At 44.8% G+C, this 23,004-nt stretch overlaps 1 protein-coding gene across 3 annotated transcripts in view; it reads right to left on the reverse strand.

Annotated features, from left to right (window-relative positions):
- The window catches only part of LOC121278407 (ras-related GTP-binding protein D-like), a 62,300-nt gene that overhangs the window by 18,980 nt on the left and 20,316 nt on the right, over positions 1-23,004 (reverse strand). For all 3 annotated transcript variants that reach the window (XM_041188803.1, XM_041188802.1, XM_041188801.1), the window contains exons 3-4: positions 12,403-12,602; positions 6,278-6,392 (exon numbers count right to left, since the gene is read on the reverse strand). In XM_041188803.1, the coding sequence (XP_041044737.1) occupies positions 6,278-6,392; positions 12,403-12,602 (315 nt within the window). The remainder of the gene's footprint in view (positions 1-6,277; positions 6,393-12,402; positions 12,603-23,004) is intronic.

The following is a 23,004-nucleotide window of genomic DNA, read 5'->3' on the forward strand; positions in this document are numbered from 1 at the left end:
CCTCTCTCCCTCACATGCGCTCTCTTCTCCTCTCTCTCTCTCGTGCGTGCACTCTCTCCTCCTCTCTCTCACGCTCTCCCCCTCTCTCTCTCGCACTCTCACCCTCTCTCTCGTACGCGCACTCTCCCCGTCTCTCACGCACGCTCTCCCCTCGCGCATGATCTCTCTTTCTCTCTTGCGCGTGTGCTCTCCCCGTCTCTCTCTCATGCGCTCTCCGCCTCTAACTCTCAAGCGTGTACGCTCTCTCTCCTCTCTCTCTCGCGCGTAAGCTCTCCCCCTCTCTTGCGCGCACGCTCTCCCTCCCCTCTCTTTTGCACACGCGCTCTCCCTCTCTGGCGCTCTCTCTCTCCCCTCTTTCTCTCGCATGCGCTCTCCCCTTCTCTCTCTCGCGTACACGTTCTCCTCCTCTCTCTCCTGCGCTCTTCCCTCTCTTTCTCTCGTACTCTCTTCCCCTTGCTCTCTCTTTCTCTCGCGCTCTCTTCCTCTCTCTTGTACATGCGTTCTCTCTCCTCCCCGTCTCTCGCGCGCACTCTCCCTTGCACGCACGCTCTCTCCCCCTCTTGTGCGCATGCCTTCTCACACACCAGTGCGCTCTCTCACTCTCCTGCGTGCTCTCTCACTCTCCCACGTGCTCTCTCACACTCCCGCGCGCTCTGACACACCCGTGTGCGCTCTGACAACCCACGCGTGCTCTCTCTCTCATGCACCAGCCCTGACCCCGGCTCCACAGTGTCTCTCTGGGGCCTTGTAGCCAGTGTCTCAGTGCTGGACTCCCGCAGTCTCTCCTCTTACTATGCCCCACAGGCTCTCCATCCCCCATTACCCCGGCAGCCTCTCTTTCCCCTGCTGTCGTAGCAGCCTCTCTTCTCCACGCACCCCCCCACCACCCCCCCCATCACCACTCCCCCCCACCACTCAAAACCTGAAAACCTCTGTTTTCACTGGTAAGCCTATCAGCAACAAATGCGGGTGAGGAACAGCCTGTGATTAGAGGAGCAGCCCCTTGTAGAATCTTCAACTTCGTTTACTTATCTGACAGGCATTTTGAACAGTGACTCTGGGGACCAATGTAGAATGGGTTTGGAGGGCCACAATTCAGCCCGTGGGCCATGCGTTGGACAAGCCTGTTTTAAATGTTAGTGCAATCCCAGGTACTTTTTTTTAAAAAAGTGCATAATTGGTGCATCCAAGAGTGCACAATAAGAGCACAAAATTAACAAGGCACTCTGGCAACTTAATCATCTGACTATCTGTTGCTATTTTTAGTTTTTTTACTGCATCTTTGATGGTGGTGCTAAAAGCATTAAGTTGTTGGAGTCAAGATGGATGTTTTTGTATTCCATTGGTTCACAGTATTGCATGACATCAACTTCCTTTATACTCATCAACTTCCTTTATACTCTTAAATTGTGCCATTTTAAATGCAATAACCTCCACCCTTACTGCTGCTGACTAAACTGTTACTTCTTGTATTTTCTGTTTTTATTTCAGATTGCTAATACTTGTAGTTATTTTTTATATTTTGTGTGCAGTTAGTCTTTACTTAACATTTTCAGCTGAAAATAGCCCAATCTTGTACTTTGTCAATCTATTTTTTTATTTATTCTTTCACAGAGTATGGGTGTCGCTGGCTGGGCCAGCATTTATTGCCCATCCCTAAACCGTCCTTGAGAAGGTGGTGTTGAGCTGCCTTCGAGAACTGGTGTAATCCATGTGGTATAGATACATCCACAGTGCTGTCAGGGAGGGAGTTCCAGGATTTTGACCCAGCGATAGTGAAGGAACGGTGATATAAGTTCCAAGTCAGGATGGTGTGTGGCTTGGAGGGGAATTTGCAGGTGGTGGCATTTCCATGCATCTGCTGCCCTTGCCCTTCTAGGTGGTGGTGGTAGAGGTCTGGGTTTTGGGATGTGCTGCTAAAGAAGCCTTGGTGAGTTCCTGCAGTGCATCTTGTAGATGGTACACACTGCTGCCACTGTGTGTGGTGGTGGAGGGAGTGCATTTTAAAGATGGTGGATGGGGTGCCAATCAAGCGGGCTACTTTGTCCTTGATGGTGTCAAGCTTCTTGAGTATTGTTGGAAATGCACTCATCCAGGCAAGTGGAGATTATTCCATCACATTCATGACCTGCACCTTGTAGATGGTGGACAGGCTTTGGGGAGATGGAGGTGAGTTGCTTGCCACAGGATTCCCAGCCTCTGATGTGCTCTTGTAGCCACAGTATTTATATGGCTGATCATGGCTTTATGAACTAAAATGGTGCGACACTAAAAGGGGTGTCATGTCCAGTAAAGACGTGTCATATTGCTAACTTTCAAGATATGAACTCCACGTAGACTTATTAAAATTGAATTTTCCTTTAGAAAGTGGGCAACGTCCTACAAAGATGGCCACTGAAGGCCAGATGACCTGATGTGATTTCTAGACCAACAAGGGTTAACTCATGTCTAAACATGCTTCTGGAAAGTCATTAAAATGTAAATGTGTGTCGGTGGAAGATCTTCCCTTGGGAAGACCCTCCCTTGAAAAGACACTCAAAATGCAAGACTACTTGTGGAATTTATATACCCATTGTCTGCGTATATACAGGAACTCAAAATTGAATAACACCCCCATTCCCAGGCTCAGTGCTTAGGAGCTCAAAACCTAACAAGGATAAGTATGAGGGAACCCGTTTACCACAAGCAGGTGTGAACTGCTACCATTCATGCCCTATTGTGTAGCAAAGGCTTCAAACTTTGAATCATTTGTGTGGAGAATAGAAGAATTGATCATGTGGTCACATGATCAAAAATGATTCTGATAATCACAGAATCATAACATTTTAACAGCACAGGAGGTGGCCATTCGGCCCATCGTGTCTGCACCAGCTCTCCAAATCAGCATTATGACCTAGTGCTATTGCCCTGCCTTTTCCCCGTACCCCTGCACATTGTTTCGATTCAAATGATCACCTAATGACCTCTTGAAAGCCTTGATTAAGCCTGCCTCCACCACACTTCCAGGCACTGCATTCCAGACCCGAACCATCTCTATCAAATCTACTCTTAGTCTTCTTCTCTCCAAGAAGAACAGGCATAACTGAAGTTTCTCATCCCTGGAACTACTCTTGTAAACCTCTTCTGCACTCTCTTCAATGTGTTCACATCCTTCCTTTAATGTGGCACCCAGAACTATACACAATACTCCAGCTGAGGTCTAACAAGTGTCATATATAAATTGCATAACCTCCTTACTCTTGTACTCAATGCCCCTAATAATAAAGCCCAGGATACTATGTGCTTTATTAACTGCTCCCTCCACCTGTCCTGCCACTTTCAATGATCTATGCACAGATAAACCCAGGTCTTTCTGCTCCTGCACCCCCTTCAAAATTTCACCCCTTATTTTATATTGTCTGTCCATGTTCTTCCTACCAAAATTCAACATCTCACACTTCAACACATTGAGCTTCATCTGCCACCTATCTGCCCATTCCACCAACTTGTCTATGTCCTTTTGAAGTTCTACACCATCCTCCTCGCAGTTTACAACACTTCCAAGCTTCATAAACTTTGAAATAGTCCCCTGCACACCAAGATCTAGATCATTAAAATATATCAGGAAAAGCAAGGGTCCCAATATCAATCCCTGGGGAACTCCACTACAAACCTCCCTCCAGCCCAAATAATATCCATTGACCATTACTCTCTGCTTCCTATTTTTTGGCCAATTTTGTGTCCATGTTGCTACTGTCTTTTTTATTCCATGAGCTATAACTTTTCTCACTTCTTGTTGTGTTGTGTATCAAATACCTTTTGAAAGTCCATGTACATCACATCAACAGCATTACCCTCATCGACCTCTTCTGTTACCTCTTCAAAAAACTCCAGCAAGTTAGTTAAACACAATTTCCCCTTTAGAAATGCATGCTGACTCTTCCTTATCAACCCATATTTTTCCATGTGACAACTAATTCTATTCCGAATCATTGTTTCTAGAATCTTGCCCACCACTGAAGTTAAACTGACTGGTCTGTAATTGCTGGGCTTATGCTTACAACCCTTTTTGAACAAAGGCATAATGTTTGCAATTCTCCAGTCCTCTGGCACCTCCCCTGAGTCTAAGGAAGACTGAAAAATTATGGCCAGTGCTCCTGCAATTTCTACTCTCACTTTCTTCAATATCCATGGATGCATCTCAACCGGTCCAGGTGCTTTGTCAACTTTAAGTAACAAATAACAAATCTTATTGTTCCAAGAACCAGCCACAGCCAAGTCAGTCTGAAAACCAACAAGACACCAGAGGGACCAGCCTCCAGCAAGAAGAAAAGAACTCTCCCTAGTCAACTCAGGCAGTGAGTGAGAAGGGCAAATTTGTTTGATCTGCCAGGATTCTTCTTCACAGAAACTTGGCTATAACTCTGTCTGGAAATTTCCTGACTTGAGCTACCCGCCTTGGTAGTGATATCCAACTCTAGATGTTTGTATCCCTCCACAATTTTGTGCTGATATGGGTAATCTAAAGCAGCATTAGTTTGATCGTCTTACCAAGATAAACTGAATATATTACCTGATAAGATTTGTTCTGTCCTGAAATCTTCCATTTTTTTTCCATGACAAGCGAGCCCTGGATCTACAATATCTTCTTCAGTAGTTATTCATTAAAATATACATCCTAGGAGCCAAGTATTCCTTATAAGGTGATGGGCCTACATTAAACATACCATAACACAGCATGGAATGCACCACAAAAAAGAATGGTCCAGCAGACTTAATTGAAAAAGGGCTATAATTAAGAGCCTTAAGAGTGTAGTTGAGACAGCATGTACTTGAGTTGCAGCATATAATTTATCAGTATTTCTGTGGATGAAAACATTAGACAAATATAATTTATAGGAATAAATGTCCTAGTACAAACTCTTAAAACATATACCCATCTTTAATGAAGGCCAGACAACACATTTCAAGGTGTCAAACAAGAGGGGAATAAACAATCTGCAAGAACTTTACAATCTGCATACTTTCTTGCCAAATAGCAAATAAACTGACTGAACTCTTGATCTATTTAGATCACTCACCATAAGAAGCATGTAAAATAGTGGCCAGAAATGGGAATGATCTGGTTAGCTAAGCACTACACATGTGTTTCAGGCTCCAGACAATCCATAAGCAATACCCAAGGATTGTCTGCCAAATACTTCTAGTTCTCCTTTCTTTAAAACAGGTAATTATTTATCTAAAAAGTGTTTGAACTCAACACCAGAAGGATGACCGAATGAAATGGTTCCACATTTCTGCAATGACTTATTCAAAAATGATTTTGTGTATGTTATTGGCTCCCTCCAAGTCTGTTCTCAGGTGTTCAGTGGGGCAGTAGGATGGTGGGAGCTGTGATTAAGTAAAGAAGTTCAGGGGCAGGATTTAGCCCCACCAATGGGGGCAAAATTGAATGGCGGGCGCACACAGGTGCGCTTCCGATTGGCGCCATTTTACATGGGCGGACCAATTAAGGCCCGCCCAGCGCGACGTCTGCACGGAAGCGCTGTGCACTCCCTGTGCGGGCGGTGGGAGTCCCAAAATCGAGAGTGCGCTCTTTCATGCATGCGCACGAAAGAGTGCACTAACCTCCCTGAGGCTAAGTGCTGCCTCTGGGAGATCAGCTGATCTGTGACAGGAATTAAAAATAGAGAAAAAAAAATTCCTGACATGTCCCTTCATGTGATACTGTCACATGAGTTGGGACATGTCCATAATTTTAACAAAAACTTTATTAAAATTTTTTAAAACCTACATGAAACCTCATGAGGTTTTGTGCTTTTTCTAATTCCCGTCGGGGCTCCTGGCCTGACCGCCAACCTTAAGGTCGGACGGGCAGGCCCATTAATGAGCTGAATGACTCTATCAATGGCCTTAATTGGCCATTGACAGGTCGGCGGGCGCGCAGCTGATTTTGCTGCACCCCCGCCTACTGGAAAATTTAAATGGGGCACAGTGACGTCGGAAGTTCCGCCCGACGTCACCGCGTGTTATTTTATAAGACGGCAAGCAGGCCCCACCCCCGCTTACCAACGGGAAAATCCATTGGATAACTTCAAAATCTGTAGCTTCTAGCCTCAATCGCCTTCTAGCCTGCAACGATGTAATTTTTAATTTCAAATCATACGCAAGAGACCATTTTCTCTTCAATTAATGTGATCAAAAGGATATACTTATAAGGTGTAGCCGAGAGCATTCCTTTAAGAATACACAATTTTTTTTACAACGTAAACAGCAATAGTTAAGAAAGAGAACTTACTGAGATGAAGATGTTTAATAGATTCTCTAATGTTGGAAGTTGAGGAATCAGTTTCTGCACCACTTTGCTAAATGCTTCAAATATTGAATGGTCATAAATACTTGTCAAATAGAAACTGTAGGGAAAAAAAAGCTATTTTTATTGAACAATAATTGGTCATCTCTTAGTAACCCTAAATTAGGAAGTGCTGAGTTCTTTCTTCAATTATTTAATGGTATGTGGACATTCCTGGCAAGGCCAGTTTTTGATGCTCATCCTAAATTGCCCTTGAGAAGGTAGTAGCGAGCCACTTTTTGAACCTCGCCGTCCATGTGGTGTAGATACACCCACAGTTAGGAAGGGAGTTCCAGGATTTTTACCAAATGACAGTGAAGGAATGGCGATATAAGTTCCAATTCAGGATGGCGTGTGGCTTGGAAGGGAACTTGCAGGTGGTGGTGTTTCTATGCTTCTGCTGCCCTTGTCCTTCTAGATGATAGAGGGCACAGCTTTGGAAGGTGCTTTCAAAGGAGCCCTGTTGAGTTGCTGCAGTGCATCTTGTATATTGTACATACTGCTGCCACTGTGTGTACTGACGGTGGAGACAGTGAATTTTTAAGTTCGTGGATGGGGTTATGGTCAAGCAGGTTGCTTTGTCCTGGATGGTGTCAAGCTTCTTGAGTGTTGTTGGAACTGCCATCATCCAGGCAAGTGGAGAGTATTTCATCACACTCCTGACTTGTGCCTTGTAGATGGTGGACAGGCTCTGGAGAGTCAGGAGGTGAGTTACTCACCTCAGAATTCCCAGCCTCTGACCTGCTCCTGTAGCCACAGTATTTAAAAGACTGGTCCAGTTCAGTTTCTGGTCAATGGTAACCCCAGGATGTTGATAGTGAGGGATTCAGTCATGGTAATGCCATTAAATGTCAAGGGCAGATGGTTAGAGTCTCTCTTGTTGGAGCTGGTCATTGTCTGGCACTTGTGTGGCGCAAATGTTACTTGCCACCTGTCAGCCCAAGCCTGGATATTGTCCAGGTCTTGCTGTATATGGGCACGGACTATTTTAGTATCTGAAGTCGCTGAACATTGTGCAATCATCAGCGAACATCCCTACTTCTGACATTATGATGGAAGGAAGGTCATTGATAAAGCAACCGAGGATGGTTGGCCCTCAGACGCTGAACTGAGCAACGTCCTGGGACTGAGATGATTGACCTTCAACATCCACAACCATCTTCCTGTATGACATTTTGTCTCCAACCCATGGAGAATTTTCCCCTGATTCTCACTGACTTCAGTTTTGCTAGGGCTCATTGATGCCACATTCAGTTAAATGCTGCCTTGATGTCAAGGAGAGTCACTCTCATCTCACCTCTTGAGTTCCGATGTTTGGACCAAACTTTTTTTTGGAAAAATATACTTTATTCATAAAATATCTGGAAGAACATTCCAAACCGTTTCAAAATCACCATCACATAAGTACAATCAGATTCAACTTTTACACATGGATCACAAGGTGCATCAATACAATCAATGAATATTACAATCATTCCAATATGGTCAATGCAGACAATCAGACAATGGTATTGGAGTTATCAACATACATCATGTAGCACTCTGAGGTGCTTCAATACAATTATAATATAATTAATATTCAATGCATACATTTATTTTGAGCTGTACAGCCCGAGGGGCTCTCAACAGTTCCCAGTCCCTCGGTGCACTGTGGCAGAAAGGTCTTAGACAGTGACCTTTCCTCATTGCGCTTTTGCGGCAGCTGCCCCAAGCTTTGGTGCGTCCCTCAGCACATAGTCCTGGACCTTGGAACGTGCCAGTCTGCAACACTCGGTCGGGGACAACTCTTTGCACTGGAAGACCAATAAGTTTTGGGCAGACCAAAGAGCGTCTTTCACCGAGTTGATGATCCTCCAGCTGCAGTTGATGTTTGTCTCAGCGTGTGTCCCTGGGAACAGCCCGTAGAGCACAGAGTCCTGTGCCACAGAACTGCTCGGGCTGAACCTCGACAGAAACCACTGCATCTCTCTCCAGACCTTCTTTGCAAAGGCACAATCCACAAGGAGGTGAACAATGGTCTCGTGCCCACCACAGCCACCTCGAGGGCAACGTGCAGAGGGAGTGAGACTCCTGGCGTGTTGGAAGGATCTGACGGGGAGGGCCTTTCTCACCACCAGCCAAGCTACATCTTGGTGCTTGTTGGAAAGTTCTGGTGATGAGGCATTCTGCCAAACGATTTTGACAGTCTGCTCGGGGAACCATCCCACAGGATCCACCCTCTCCTTTTCCCACAGGGCCTCTAAGACGTTACATGCCAACCATTGCCTGATGGACTTGTGGTCAAAGGTGTTTCTCTGCATAAATCTTTCCACCATGGACAGGTGGTATGGCACCATCCAACTACTTGGAGCGTTCCGCGGCAGCGTGGCCAGACCCATCCTTCGCAACACCGGGGACAGGTAGAACCTCAGCAAGTAGTGACACTTGGTGCTTACGTACCAAGGGTCAACGTACAGCCTGATGCAGCCACACACAAAGGTGGCCATCAGTATGAGAGCGATGTTGGGCACGTTTTTTCCCCCTTTATCTAGAGGCTTGTACATCGCGTCCCTGCAGACACGATCCATTTCCAACCTCCAGATAAAGCGAAAGATGGCTCGGGTGTTTGCCATCGCGCAGGAGTCTGGAATGGGCCAGACCTGCGCCATGTACAGCAACAGCAAGAGTGCCTCACACCTGATGACCAGGTTCTTACACGCAATGGAGAGGGAGCGTCGCTCCAACATGCCCAGTTTTCTTTTCACATTAGACACTCGCTCCTTCCAGTTTCTAACACATGACCTGGTCCCTCCAAAACATATCCCCAGCACCTTCAGGCCGTCAACCCTGACGGTGGAGGGGACAAAAGATCGGTCAGCCCAGTTCCCAAAGAACATGGCCTCGCTCTTCCCATGATTCACCTTGGCTCCCGAGGCCAGTTTGAATTGGTCGCAGATGTGGATCAGTCTGAGCACCAACAGCGAATCCGAGCAGAAGACGGCGACATCGTCCATGTACAGGGAGGCTTTGACCTGAGTGCCTCCACTGTCTGGGCCTATCACTCCTCTTATGCCCGGATCCTTCCTGATGGACTCAGCAAAGGGTTCTATGCAACACACAAACAGGACAGGGCAGAAAGGGCAGCCCTGCCTGACTCCAGATTTAATAGGAAAGCTATCTGATTCCCAACCATTGATTGAGACTGCTACTGATGTTAGTGTAGAGCAGTTGGATCCAATTGCGAATTCCCTCCCCAAACCCCATTTTGGAGAGCACATCCACCTCGTAGGTGTGTGATATTCTGTCAAAGACCTTCTCCTGATCCAGGCTGATGAGGCAGGTATCCACACCCCTGTCCTGTACATAGGCAATCGTATCCCTGAGCAGTGTGAGGCTATCAGAGATCTTCCTGCCCAGCACAGCGCAGGTCTGGTCAGGGTGGATCACCGATTCCAGAGCGGACTTGAACCGATTGATGATGAGGGTGATGATGCCTTTCCTCACGGATTCTGACATGCTGCCAGCCAGGAGCATACTCTCGTACACTTCTAGCAGGTCTGGGCTGATCCAGTCCCACAGAGCTGAATACAACTCCGCCGGCAAGCCGTCGCTTCCGAGAGTTTTACTCTTCTCGAAGGACTCAAGGGCCTTAGTCAGTTCGTCAAGAATTAGCGGTTTGTCCAGGCTCTCCCGTGTACTGTCGTCTAAGACTTCCACGGTAGAGGACAGGAAGGACTGGGAGGCCATGCTGTCTGTGGGCTTCACATCATACAACCCAGCATAAAAGGATTTGCTGATCCTCAAAATTTCGGATTGCGATGACTTTACTGAGCCGTCTTCTTCCTTCAGGCTGCTGATCACAGAGCTCTCTCTGTGTACCTTTTGGAAGAAGAAACGAGCACATCTCATCCTGCTCCACGGAATGGACTCTGGAACGGAAGATGATCTTTGAGGCCTCCGAGGCAAAGAGCGAGGCTTGCTGGCTCTTCACCTCTTGGAGTTCCTCCTTGACATCGACACCCATCGACTGCAGCTGGAGCAGATTCTGTATGTTTTTCTGGAGTTGGGACATTTCCCTCTGTACCTTTCTAGCTTCCTGGGCACCTTTGATGATGAAAAACCTCTTGATCGCTTCCCACCAGTGTGTCAGGGACTCAAAGAGGGGTTTCACGGTTCCCCAACCTTTGTAATCCCTCTTGAGCTCCTCAATGTTCTCTGGGGTCAGCAGTTGCACTTTTAGCTTCCATGCCCCCCTGCGCACCCTCTGGTCTTCCTCTAAGTGACAGTCAGCCAGTAGGAGGCAGTGGTCAGAGAAGAACACCGGCTTGACGTTGGTGGATCTGATTGCGAACGCATAGGACACAAACAGGAAATCTATCCTGGAACAGACGGACCCGTCAGGCCACGGCCAGGTGTATCTACGCTGCGCTCCGTCTGCAGGGTTGCTGAAGACGTCATGCAGCTTGGCATGTTTCCATCAGGGATCTGGATGTAGTGTCCAATCTGCTGTCGGCCCTGCCGGATCGTCCAGCCTCATCAATGATGCAGTTGAAGTCACCGCCCAGAATGACCGGCCTGGAAGTCGCCAGCAGCAGTGGGAGCTGCTGAAGGATCGTCAGCCACTCGCCCTTTTGTGCCGGGGCGTACAGATTAATTAACCGGAGTGGAGCATTCTTGTACATTACGTCTGCCGCGAGGAGGTGCCCACCCACCACCTCCTTAACCTCGGAGACAGTGAAGTTGCCTCCCCGTAGCAGAATACCCAGGCTGGAGGAACGTGAGTCGTTTCCTCCCGACCAGATCGATGGCCCATGGACCACCATCGTGACCATTGCCTGTAGGAGCTGAGGTGCGGTATCGCACACTCCTGTAGAAACAACAGGTCAGCTTTGACCTTGGCAAGGTAGTCCAAGGTTGCAACACATCACATAGCAGATTTAATGCTATGCACATTTATGGATACAATCTTTACGCCCATTTTAAAGCATTTAGTCTCTTAACAAACCTGTTGTCTCTGAGAGTCCCAGACCTTTGGTCTGCTCCTCCATACCCATGGTGTTCACAAATTACCTCACTTTGGATGGGCTGAGGAAACTGTCCTGAACCTCCCCATTGGCAACGTTCTGCTCAGGTGGTATCTGGGGGTTCGTGCAGAGAATGGGATTTGAAATGTCCTCTGTTGGAGAAGTCTCTCCAATCCTCTCCCCCTCTGAGGCGTTGCTGCTCCCGGCTTCCCGGAGCTGGGATGCGCTGAGCGCTTCACTGCTCCCAGATTCCTGGGGCTGGGGTGCACTGGCCTCATCGTGTTGTGGGCAAAGATGGGGTGCGCTGGTCTCCTCATTGTCTCCAATGTTCTAGAGCTCGGATGTCTCATCCTCCAACTCCCTAGAGCTTGGCCGCTTCTTCTGTAGATGCCGCCCTTTCCCTTCTGCGTCCGAAGAGCAGCTGCCCTTGTCATCTGTGTCAGATGGGAGACGCCTCTTGCTACTTGTGTGGGAAGTGGCTTGGTCCCTTCTTAGCCCCTTCTTCCTTTTGGCTCTCTTCACCAGCTGTACTAAACAGTAATGAGGTAAGGGGACAAATGGTCCTGGCGGAACTCAAACTGAGTATCAGTAAGCAGGTTGTTGCTGTGGAACTGCCACTTTATAGCATTGATGACAACACCTTCCAACACTTTGCTGATGGGTGAGTGTAGGTTGATGGGGCGGTAATTGGCCGTAATGAACTTGTCCTGCTTTTTGTGGACAGGACATATCTGGGCAATTTTCCACATTGTTGGGGGGATGCCAGTGTTTAGCTATGCTGGAAGCCTATGTATTTCACAGCCAATTAAGTACTTTTGAAGTGTAGTCATTGTTGCAATGTAGGAATTGAAGCAGCAATTTGTGTAGCAAGCACCCACAAATATCAATGCGAAAGTGACCAGATAATCTGTTTTTGCAACACTGATTGATGAATAAATATTGGCCGAGTACTAGATTAATTTGTTTCTTTCGCCTAAAATGCATATAGAGTTACACAAGCATTATATCATAGCTATGGAGGACATTCAGTATTCAAAAGCAAAACGTATATTTACTTGAGATTCTCACCTGAGGTGAAGTTTTTCCAAGCCAGCATCTGCAAGGTCATCATTTGCTCGTTGGTGGATATCTCTTTGCGTTTCTATCTTGTGATCATCAGATAAACCATCTACTTTATGGATGAAAACTTCAAAATTGATCTCTTTGTTTACCTTGTATGCCCTGGACACCGTGAGATGCAGTCTGGCCAAAGCCTCCATGTAATCATCCTAGGTTTTATTAAACAAAAAAAATAAATAAAAATATGTACTCAGGGATAAATGCCAGTTTAGATTCTGGGTCCTTTTTTTCCTTCAGCTGCAGCTACCTAGATCCTTTTCCTTAATCTACCATGTTTTTAAATGTTATTAACTGTGTTATGAAATAGAGACAGTTTAGGTAAGTTATATTTGCACTTGTGGGTGTTGGGAATGAGTTTTAGCTTTAAAGTTTAAGTTTGATTTGTATTTCTGTATTTGTGTGTTAAGAAAAGGTCAAGTTGAGTTTTAGTTTCACTTTAAAAGGTGCCTGCATTTCTAATGAGTTTTATGACTTAAGAGAAGTTAAAGCAAACACAAGAGAAGAAAAAACTGTGCTGTTGCCTAGCAATAGGGGTCCAGAGAGGCAGGCCCCAACCACACAAACACCCAGAAAAACTAAAGAAACAGCAGTTTTTGAGTTCAGTTTTGAAGACAGCTGCCAAGCAGAAGCAACCTAGAAGGGGCAGATAGCCAGTCCCAAGCTAAAGTTGGTTGAAAGTAGCTGCCAAAGAGAAACTGGAGCAAAAGAGACAGATAGCAAGTCCCAAGCTAAAGAAGAAAGTCCCCAAAATCCAGGGGAGTGGAACAGGAGAAAGTCCCAAGAAAACCTTCTAGTCAAAGGAAGGACAGGAACCTGGAAAAGGTCCTGTTAAGAATGAGGAGCAGAGAAAGGCTTCAAGGTTAAAGGGATAAAGGCTTGTGAGAAGCCAGGAAGTCCAAAGAGACAACTGAAGGTCTGTAACTCTTTGCTATGGGCATGTGAAGCTGTGGTATACTGTTGTCAGCTGAGTTACTGAGAGAGAATGCATGAAAGAAAACTTGAACACATGAGGGGACCTGGGGGGAGAGGAACATTGGAAGGAGAGTTCGAAACCCTGGAGGTGATCCCATGAGGAAGATGCCTGAGAGAAAGCGTCGATTTGGGAGAAGATTCCAAGGCAAGTTCTTGGAGAGTGAAGATTGGAAACCCTTGTGTGAAAGACAGAGTGCAGTGAGACTGGTTGGCTCACGGTACGACATGCACCTGGGGGGAGTTGATGAGAGATTCATTGCATCTGGTTGAGGTAGCATCTGTCACTTGGTTTCAGAGTGTTGTGTGTCTGACCACAGGGTGCCTACTGGTTTACATGGACTGCGTACTTACTGTGAACATTAGAGTATAAGATAGCTTTTGTAACCCGTGTTATCCTTACAAATCTGTATATATCTGTAAAGTCATAGTTGTGGGTGAAGGAGTATTGTAATATAATTCATAGTTTCTTGTTGAATAAATGTCTTATTCTTTTGTTAAAAGTTCATTAGCTGAATCCGGTGACTGTTCAGTAGCCACTCTCTACGTATCTAAACAAACAAATTAAAAGTTAGGATCTATCAAGCTGGGCTGCACCCTGGGATCGGGTTTTGTCTAGCGGTAACATCAGCTGGGATTGTAACCAATGGAGCAGGTAATGAGCTTAATTGGCAATATGAGGTGGGGGAGGGGTGAATTAACAGTTGAAACAATGAAATGGAAGATCTCTGAAAAAACTGATAACACTAATCTCTGCTACACATGGCCAATAGTTCCTCTAATCTAGTTTTCTCACTCATAAGTGCTGATACTGAACAAAAATGTTCAAACATTTTAGTTCCCCTAAGTTCCTCTTTCTAACAATGCTATTTTCTTTCTTCCTTCTTTTCCCACCAAGTTTCTGCCACAATCTCCTCCTATTCTCTCTCATCGAGTCCTTGCTGGGGAATGGCTTCACAGGCACCACCTTTTCTCCAATATCTCACCTAAAGGGCCATTAATCATGTGAATCATGCACAAGTGTAAAAAGTTAGTGCTGGCATGTTATTTGCTGATGGGCTGGAGATAATCATCTCCAGTTCTTAATCCTATTTTAGCCAAATGTCCACACGCATGCATTTGCAAACTAGAAACAGCATTTTGTCAATCTGGTTCCTTCCTATAATTTTATTAGAACTTTTAAAAAGATTATTTTACATTACATTAAAAAAATCTGCAGAAGCATAATAACATTATGTACTGATACAGAACAAGCGAGCCTGCTCTTCTGTACTTCTCTTAGAAGAGTCACACTTGCTTCCCTGATAGCTAAGAACAACTGGCCCACTCAGACCATGAAGGTCTTCAGTCTGATCCCTTACCAATGCAGAAAAGCGCTTCACTCTTTACAAAGATCATCACAAACATAAATGAGTACAGGAAAAAAAGAATCAACAAAAAAAGTTCAAGCTAAAGAGGAAATTGTGACAATCTGAATACTTCCATAGGTAAAAGGATAGAGGCATAAACAGAGTTATCACACGTGCATTCCTTTGGTGATTCTGTATGCATTTTTGTGGCAGACCAGAGGCCTCGTCCCTGGAAAAGTGCAATGTGGGCAAGTGTGGTTCTGTCTGCAAGGAGAGCTGAGTTGGAGTGAATGGATGGTTTCTTGGCAAGTTTGTGATCTTTAATCAAACGTATGTCTTAATTATGTAATAACATTTATCTTAAATTTGTGCAGTGTGATGGGTGAGGAATTGCGATGGAGGTTGTATCAAAAATATTTTGTTTTGCTGCAATAGGTTTGGACATTTTTTAAAAAACTGATGTTACTGGGCCGAAAATATTTTTCTGCAGGGGAGGGTAACTATGCCAAATAATCATTCTTGAAAGAGAGAATTGCATCCTGATATCAGGCTTGAACTTGCCTTTTATTCCTTCTTTCACAGCTATGGTTTAACCGGGAATAGTGCTCAATATTCCCAGTTCCACTTAGTTTTACATAAGGTCCTCTCTGATTTTCCTCCTTTCAATGATGAGGGGATCCATTATTTCTAACCTTTCGTCATAACTCAGTCCTCTGACATTAGAGCTCAGCTTGTTCCCTTCACTGAGCAGCGTCCTGTGCTTAGATGTTTCCTATTCCAGATGATACATTATTTTAATATGTCAGAAGTCATAGTGTCACCATGGCACATAAAGGAGGCCATTTGACCAGTGAGTTCATGTCGGCTTTCTGCAGAGTAATCCAGTCAGTTTCATTCCCTTGCTCTATCCCAATAGTTCTGCATGTTTACTTCCTTCATGCGCCTATCCAATTTCCTTTGAAGTCATTTGATCGTCTCTGCTTCCACCACCCTTGATGGCAATGAATTCCAGGTCATTACCACTCACTTTTTTTTTACTTTTTCACACCCCACCCCGCATCTCTTCTCTTGCCCAAAACCTTAAATGTGTGGTCCCAATTCCTTGTATCATCAGCTAATAGGAACAGCTTAAGATAAAAGCAAAGTACTGCAGATACTGGACATCTGAAACAAAAACAAAAATTGCTGGAAAAACTCAGCAGGCCTGACAGCATCTGTGGAGAGAAAGAGTTAACGTTTCAAGTCCGTATGACTCTCCTTTAGAACTAAAGAAAAGTAGAAGTATGGTGAAATATATAAATATAAGGGGGGGTGGGACAGATGAAGCTGGATAGAAGACCAGTGATAGGTGGAGGCAAAGGAGAGATTGCAAAAGATGTCATAAACAAAAGGTCAAAGGGGTGTTGATGGTGGTGATACTGGCTAAAGGAGGTGTTAATGGTGACATTAAACGTAGAAAGCAGTATGAGCCAGTGACAGATGGCCCTAGTAGGGGTGTGATGGGGGGAGGGGACGGTGTGGGAGCAAGGATCAAATTAGGCTAAAAGGTGGGGATAAAACAATGAATGGAAATACATTTTTAAAATAATAATAGAAATAGGTGGGAGAAAAAAATTATATATAAAAATTTAAAAATAAATATTTGAAAAAAGGGGATCAAAAAGCGGTGAGGATGGAGGAGAGAAGTCATGATCTGAAGTTGTTGAACTCAATGTTAAGTCCGGAAGGCTGTAAAGTGCCTAATCGGAAGATGAGGTGCTATTCCTCCAATTTGTGCTGAGCTTCACTGGAACATTACAGCATGCCAAGGACGGACATGTGGGCATGAGAGCAGGGTGGTGTGTTGAAATGGCAAGTGACAGGAAGGTCTGGGTCATGCTTGTGGACAGACCGAAGGTGTTCTGCAAAGCAGTCACTCAGTCTGCGTTTGGTCTCTCCGATGTAAAGGAGACTGCATTGGGAGCAACGAATACAGTTGACCAAATTGAGGGAAGTGCAAGTAAAGCGCTGCTTCACTTGAAAGGAGTGGTTGGGCCCTTGGACGGTGAGGAGGGGGAAGGGAAGTAAAGGGGCAGGTGTTGCACCTTCTGCGATTGCATGGGAAGGTGCCCTGGGAGGGGGTTGAGGTATAGGGGGTGATGGAGGAGTAGACCAGGGTGTCCTGGAGGGAACGGTCCCTATGGAATGCCGACGGGGCGGTGAAGGTAAGATGTGTTTGTTTGGTGATGGCATCATGCTGGAGTTGGCGGAAATGATGGAGGATGATCCTTTGAATATGGAAGCTGGTGGGGTGAAAAGTGAGGACAAGGGGGACCCTACCATGCTTCATGGAGGGAGAGGAAGGTGCAAGGGCAGAGGTGCGGGAGATGGGTCAGACACAGTTGAGGGCCCTGTCAACCACCATGGGTGGGAAACCTCGGTTAAGGAAGAAGGAAGACATGTCAGAAGCACTGTTTAGGGAAGTGGCATCATCAGAACAGATGCGATGGAGGTGAAGGAACTGAGAGAATAGGATGGAGTTCTTAAAGAAAGCAGGGTGTGAGGAGTTGTAGTCGAAGTAGCTTTGGGGGTCAAATATTGGTGGACAGTCCATCACCAGAAATTGAGACTGAGAGGTCAAGGAAGGGAAGGGAAGGGAAGTATCAGTGATGGACTATGTGAAAATGATGGAGGGGTGGAACTGGAAGCAAAATTAATAAATTTTTCCAGGTCCGGACGAGAGCATGAAGCAGCACCGAAACAGTCATCGATGTACCAGAGAAAGAGTTGTGGGAGGGGGCTGGAGTAGGACTGGAACAAGGAATGTTCCATGTACCCCATAAAGAAACAGGCATAACTGGGGCCCATGCAGGTACCCATAGCCACACCTTTTATTTGGAGGAAGTGAGATGAGTTTAAGGGAAAATTCTTCAGTGAGAGAACAAGTTCAGCCAGACGGAGGAGAGTGGTGGTGGATTTGGATTGTTTGGGCCTCTGTTCAAGGAAGAAGCGGAAAGCCCTAAGACCATCCTGGTGAGGGATGGAGGTGTAGAGGGATTGGACACCCATGGTGAAGAGGCGGCGGTTGGGGCCAGGGAACTGGAAGTGTTGTAATAGGAACAGCTTTTCTTTGAAAATCTTATCCAAAACTATTATAATCTGCCATAAACTTGTCATAATAAAGTGTGGTGACAAGACATGGATGCAATACTCTAGTTGTAGCCTAACCAGAGCTTCATAAAGGTTCAGCATAACTTTATGTACTTTTGTATTCAATACCTCTACTTAAGAAGCAACAGATCCCATTTGCCTTGTTAACTAACCTCTCAGTATTCCCTGCCCCCTTCAAAGATCTACACATATGAACCCTCAAGTCTCTCTGTCCCTGTACTCTCTTTAAAACTGTGCCATTAAATATATATTGCCTCTGTCTATACTTTCTGCCAAAATGCATCAACTCACACTTCTCTGCATAACTGCTATCTGCTGCTTGTCTGCACATTCTGCTAACTTATCTATGTCCTGTCGCAATCCACTGGTGACATCCTCACTGTTTGCCGAATGCTCAAGTTTTGTATCATACACAAATTTTGCAAGTTTATTTATTCCAACAGGCAAGTCATTTATACATAAATAAAAAAAACAGAAGTCTCAGCGCTGACACTTGGGGAACTTACTGTCATTCATCCTCCAGCCTAAAATAACAAGCATTCATCATGACCCACAGTTTTCTGTCTTTAAGCCCTTTCTTGTCCAAGCTGATACTGACCCTTCTATTCCATGCACCTCAAATTTGTTAACCCAGCCTATTATGCAGCGCTTTCTTGAAATCCATATAGCCAATATTCATTGCGTTCCCTTCAACCACCTTCTCTGCTACTTCTTCGATTAGATTAGCCAAGCATGATCTGACCTTCGCAAATCTGTGCTGGCTCTCCTTAGTTCACTGAAACCTCTCTAAGTACCCGTTGATTTTTTTTCCCTAATTATTGTTTCTAAAACCTTACCCACCATTGATCTAAAACTGACTGCCCTGTAGTTACTGGGAATGTCCTTATACCCTTTCTTGAAATGCCGCAGAGTACAATGCTTAACATTGAGCCAATTAATGAAAGGTAATGGTGAAAGAGAGGAGTGTTGGACGCTACCCTGGATTTTCACTGCATTGGGATGACTCAGGAGCCCTTTAAAAATGATGGCTGGGACCAGATTCCAGTATTCTAAAGGGGGAAAAAATGTACCCAACATCAACCTCATCCTGATGGAGTGTGTGGCTGCATCAAGCTGTGTAGACCCTCGTTACGCAAACACCAAGTGTCACTACGTGCTTAGGGTCTACCTGTGCCAAGTGTTGCGAAGAATGGGTCTGGCCAAGCTGCTGCGGAATGCGACAAGTAATTGGACCATGCCATACTACCTGTCCCTCGTGGAAAAATTTATGCAGAGAAACACCTTTGACCACAAAGGTGCAGAGGTCGGCACGAAACATCTTGGAAGCCCTGCGGGAAAAGGAGATGGTGGATCTTGTCGGCTGGTTCCCCGAGCAGAGTGTCAAAGTCATTTGGCAGAATGCCTCATGGCCAGAACTTTCTAATTCTTTCTAGCACCAATATGTAGATTGGCTGGTGGTGAGAGAGGCCCTCCCCGTTAGATCCTTCCTACACACCTGGAGTCTCACCCCCTCTGCACCTTGTCCTCAATGTGGTTGTTGTGGGGAAGAAACCGTGGTCCACCTCTTTTTGGAGTGTGCCTTTGCAAAGAAGGTTTGGAGAGAGATGCAGTGATTTTTGTCGTGGTTCATCCTGAGCAGTTCCGTGAAACAGGAGTCTATGTTCTACAGGCTGTTCCTAGGGACACACACCAAGATAAACATCAACTGCCGCTGGAGGATCATCAACTCAGTGATAGACGCCCTTTGGTCTGCCCGAAACTTGTTGGTCTTCCGGTGCAAAGAGTTGTCCCGACCAAGTGTTGTGGACTGGCACATTCCAAAGTCCAGGGCTACGTGCTGAGGGACACACTAAAGCTTGGGGCAGCCGCCGCTTAGGCGCAATGGGGAAAGGTCGCTGTCTAAGACCTTTCAGCCAAAGTGCATTGAGCATCTGGAAACTGTATAGACCCCTCGGGCTGTTTGACTCACATTGAATGTATGCAGTGAATATTACAAGTATCACAATTGTAATGAAGCACCTCACAGTGCAACATGATTTATGTAGATAACTTAAAAACATTGCGCTTTTTGACTGAATGTTATGACCATTTTGAAATGTCTGTAATCCTTGATTGTATTGAAGCACCTCAGGGTGCGACTTGGATATTATTGTAATTTTTGTGATGTCCATTTTGAAATGTTTTGTAATGTTCTTTCAGATATTTTATGAATAACGTATTTTTTGCAAAATAAAGAAGATTCTGGGATTCCGAACCCCATTCCCAGAATTTCCGATTTTCAAGAGTGCCTTTTAGGGGTGCGGGCAGGTTTGGGTCAAAAGCCTGCATCCGGCACTCCCAACCTGGTTGGCTCTATTGAGGAAATAGGCATTTCCTAGTCCCCCACAATTTTCATGGAATTAGGCCAGTTTTACAATGAGTCGTGGTTCACGGTAGATGAGAGGGATGGTGAACCTTTTAAAAGGGGGTGTGAGGAATGACTGCCTTTTAAACAGCCAGCCTCAATGCCCAGCAGCCCAAGGCTGCTTCTGAACTTTTTACCAGGTCAGCTGACCCAAATGCAGCCTGCTCTCGAGGCGGGCAGGCCAAGCCAAGACTTTTCTCAACTACCACATCAAGGATGAAAATCCAGGCCAATGTTTTCAAAGGACATATTTATACTAAATAATTGTGGGGTTAATTTAAATTAAACATAAGAGAACAGTTTCTTATCCAAAAGTATCTTGGGCAACTGCTGATTTTATTTCCTTTGAATGCAAAATGTGTTGATGTTCAAAAATAGAATTCTTCACCATTCTAGATACTTAATGTCGGCATAACAAAAATGGGCAAAGTGACCTTCATTCTGGACCTACATTTCCTTCAAAAACTTTCACCCAATCCTTCCAGAACCCACTGACTCATTCGGGTACAGTTCCACAAGTGATCAACATTCCCAGCGCTTTTCAATATTCAGCTTATTGACCATTCTTCATGTGTAAGCTTGTTTTCAAATCCCTCCATGACTTCATTCCCCATCTCTGTAACCTCGAACCCTATAATCCTCCAAGATCTCAACACTCCTCCAATTCTGCCCTCTTGTGCCTCCCTATTGTCAGCTGTGCCTTCAGGTGCCTAAAGCCCAAGTTCTAGATTTCCTCCCCATCTACCCCCACCCCGCAAAACCTCTCTCTACTTCTTGAAGACGCTCCTTAAAATCTACCGCCTAGACCAAGCTTTTGGTCATTTGTACTAATATTTCCTTATGCGACTCATGCCATTTTTTTTTGATAACACTGCAATGAAGCGTTTAACATAGTAAAAGACTTATATAAATAAATACAAGTGTTAGACTATTTGATTGTGGAAGCATCGTAATCAAGTTAAATCCATTCTTTACTTGACATGTATACACACACGAATGCACATTTTCTAATAGATTTACAATAGTGATTAAAAGAAATGCTGATTGTTTTCTCCTCAGCCCAGAAAGCTTGAAGTTAATTGAGAGTCTAAATTGGATACAGACATAAAGGGATCAAGTGACAGATACACAAGTAATGTAGCAATGCAGGTTTAAAAAAAGCCATTAAAAATGCAAACAGAGCTCTATTTCTAGAATCATTTCTAGAGGAATTGAATTCGAAAACAAAAGTTATGTCAAACTTATGTAGACCACACTTAAGAGTAGTATGCACAGGTTTAGCCAACATTACTAAAGGTTATGGAAGCACTGGAGAAAGTGTAAAAGAAGTTTAGAAAGATGAAACTAGAACAGGAAGGTACGACTAACAGGAAAAATTGAATAGACTTTCTCCAAAAAAGAGAAGACAAATAGAGATCTTTAATGTTATGCAGAGGTTTGACAGGGTAAAAGTAGAAAAGATGTTTTTAATTATGTGGGAGTCCAAAACTAGGGGCCATATTATAATTAAAAGATAGTCACTAATAATTCCAATAAGGAACTCAGGCAAATCTTCAAAACTTCTGCCATTCATAGAACTATATTTTTTCCCCCATTTCTTACAGCTTAATGGCTTTTCCAAGTGTGTTCCTAATTTTGTGTTGTTTTGTGCTATGGACTGCCCAGTTCACTTAGGATTGTCCAAACACATTTCAGCTGCAACCCTTACAGGTAAAAAAGGAAGACTTTGATCTTGTTAATCCTGGCTGGATTCAAAAGCAAGTCCCAGAGGGGAAAGACAATTTGCAACATCAGTGTGCCAAAGTTTGTATCCAATTTTGTATGCAGTGGAGTTACATTATTATATATTGAAAAATACATGTGATTAAAAGCAGGAATAATAAAGTAGCAGCAATGTTAAAAATCACCAAAGATGAAAAATGTTTTTTGTTCAACAAACTACCATGTAGCTTTGAACTAAGCAAAGCAAATTCTTTAAATTCATGAATGCCATTGAATTACGTAGAACAATTCCTTGCATTTTTAATTAAATGTTTCCTTTTACTTTGTAGTAATTGTCTGCCTGAGTGCTTCACAGCAGCATGAATGCAGAACAATGAAAGTTTCTGAAGCAAAGGCATTCATTGTGTGCTTGGAATGGATTTAACCCCATCATAGTCTACCCTTCAGGGGTCTCAAGAATTTATCATTTACAAACTGGTAGTTGGGACTTTTTTCTTGTATTCATTTATTGCATGTGGGCATCGCTGCCTAAGCCAGCATTTATTGCCCATCCCTAACTGCCCTTGAGAAGATGGTGCTAAGCTACTGCCTTCTTGAACTGCTGTGATGCAGGTACACCCACAGCGCTGTTAGGGAGGGACTTCCAAGATTTTGACCCAGAAACAGTGAAGGAACGGTAATATGTTTCGAAGTCAGGATGGTGAGTTGCTTGGAGGGGAACTTCCAGGTAATGTGTTCCCATGTATCAGCAGCCCTCGTCTTTCTAGATGGTAGAGGTCGTGGGTTTGGAAGGTGCTGCCAAAGGAGCCTTGGTGAGTCTCTGCAGTGCATCTTGTAGATGGTACACACTACTACCTTGTTCGTCAGTGGTGGAGGGAGTGGATGCTTGTGGAAGGGATGCCAATCAAGTAGGCTGCTTTGTCCTGGATGGTGTCAAGCTTCTTGAATGTTATTGGA

Source organism: Carcharodon carcharias, chromosome 5 (assembly GCF_017639515.1).
Source record: "Carcharodon carcharias isolate sCarCar2 chromosome 5, sCarCar2.pri, whole genome shotgun sequence".
NCBI lineage: Eukaryota > Metazoa > Chordata > Chondrichthyes > Lamniformes > Lamnidae > Carcharodon > Carcharodon carcharias.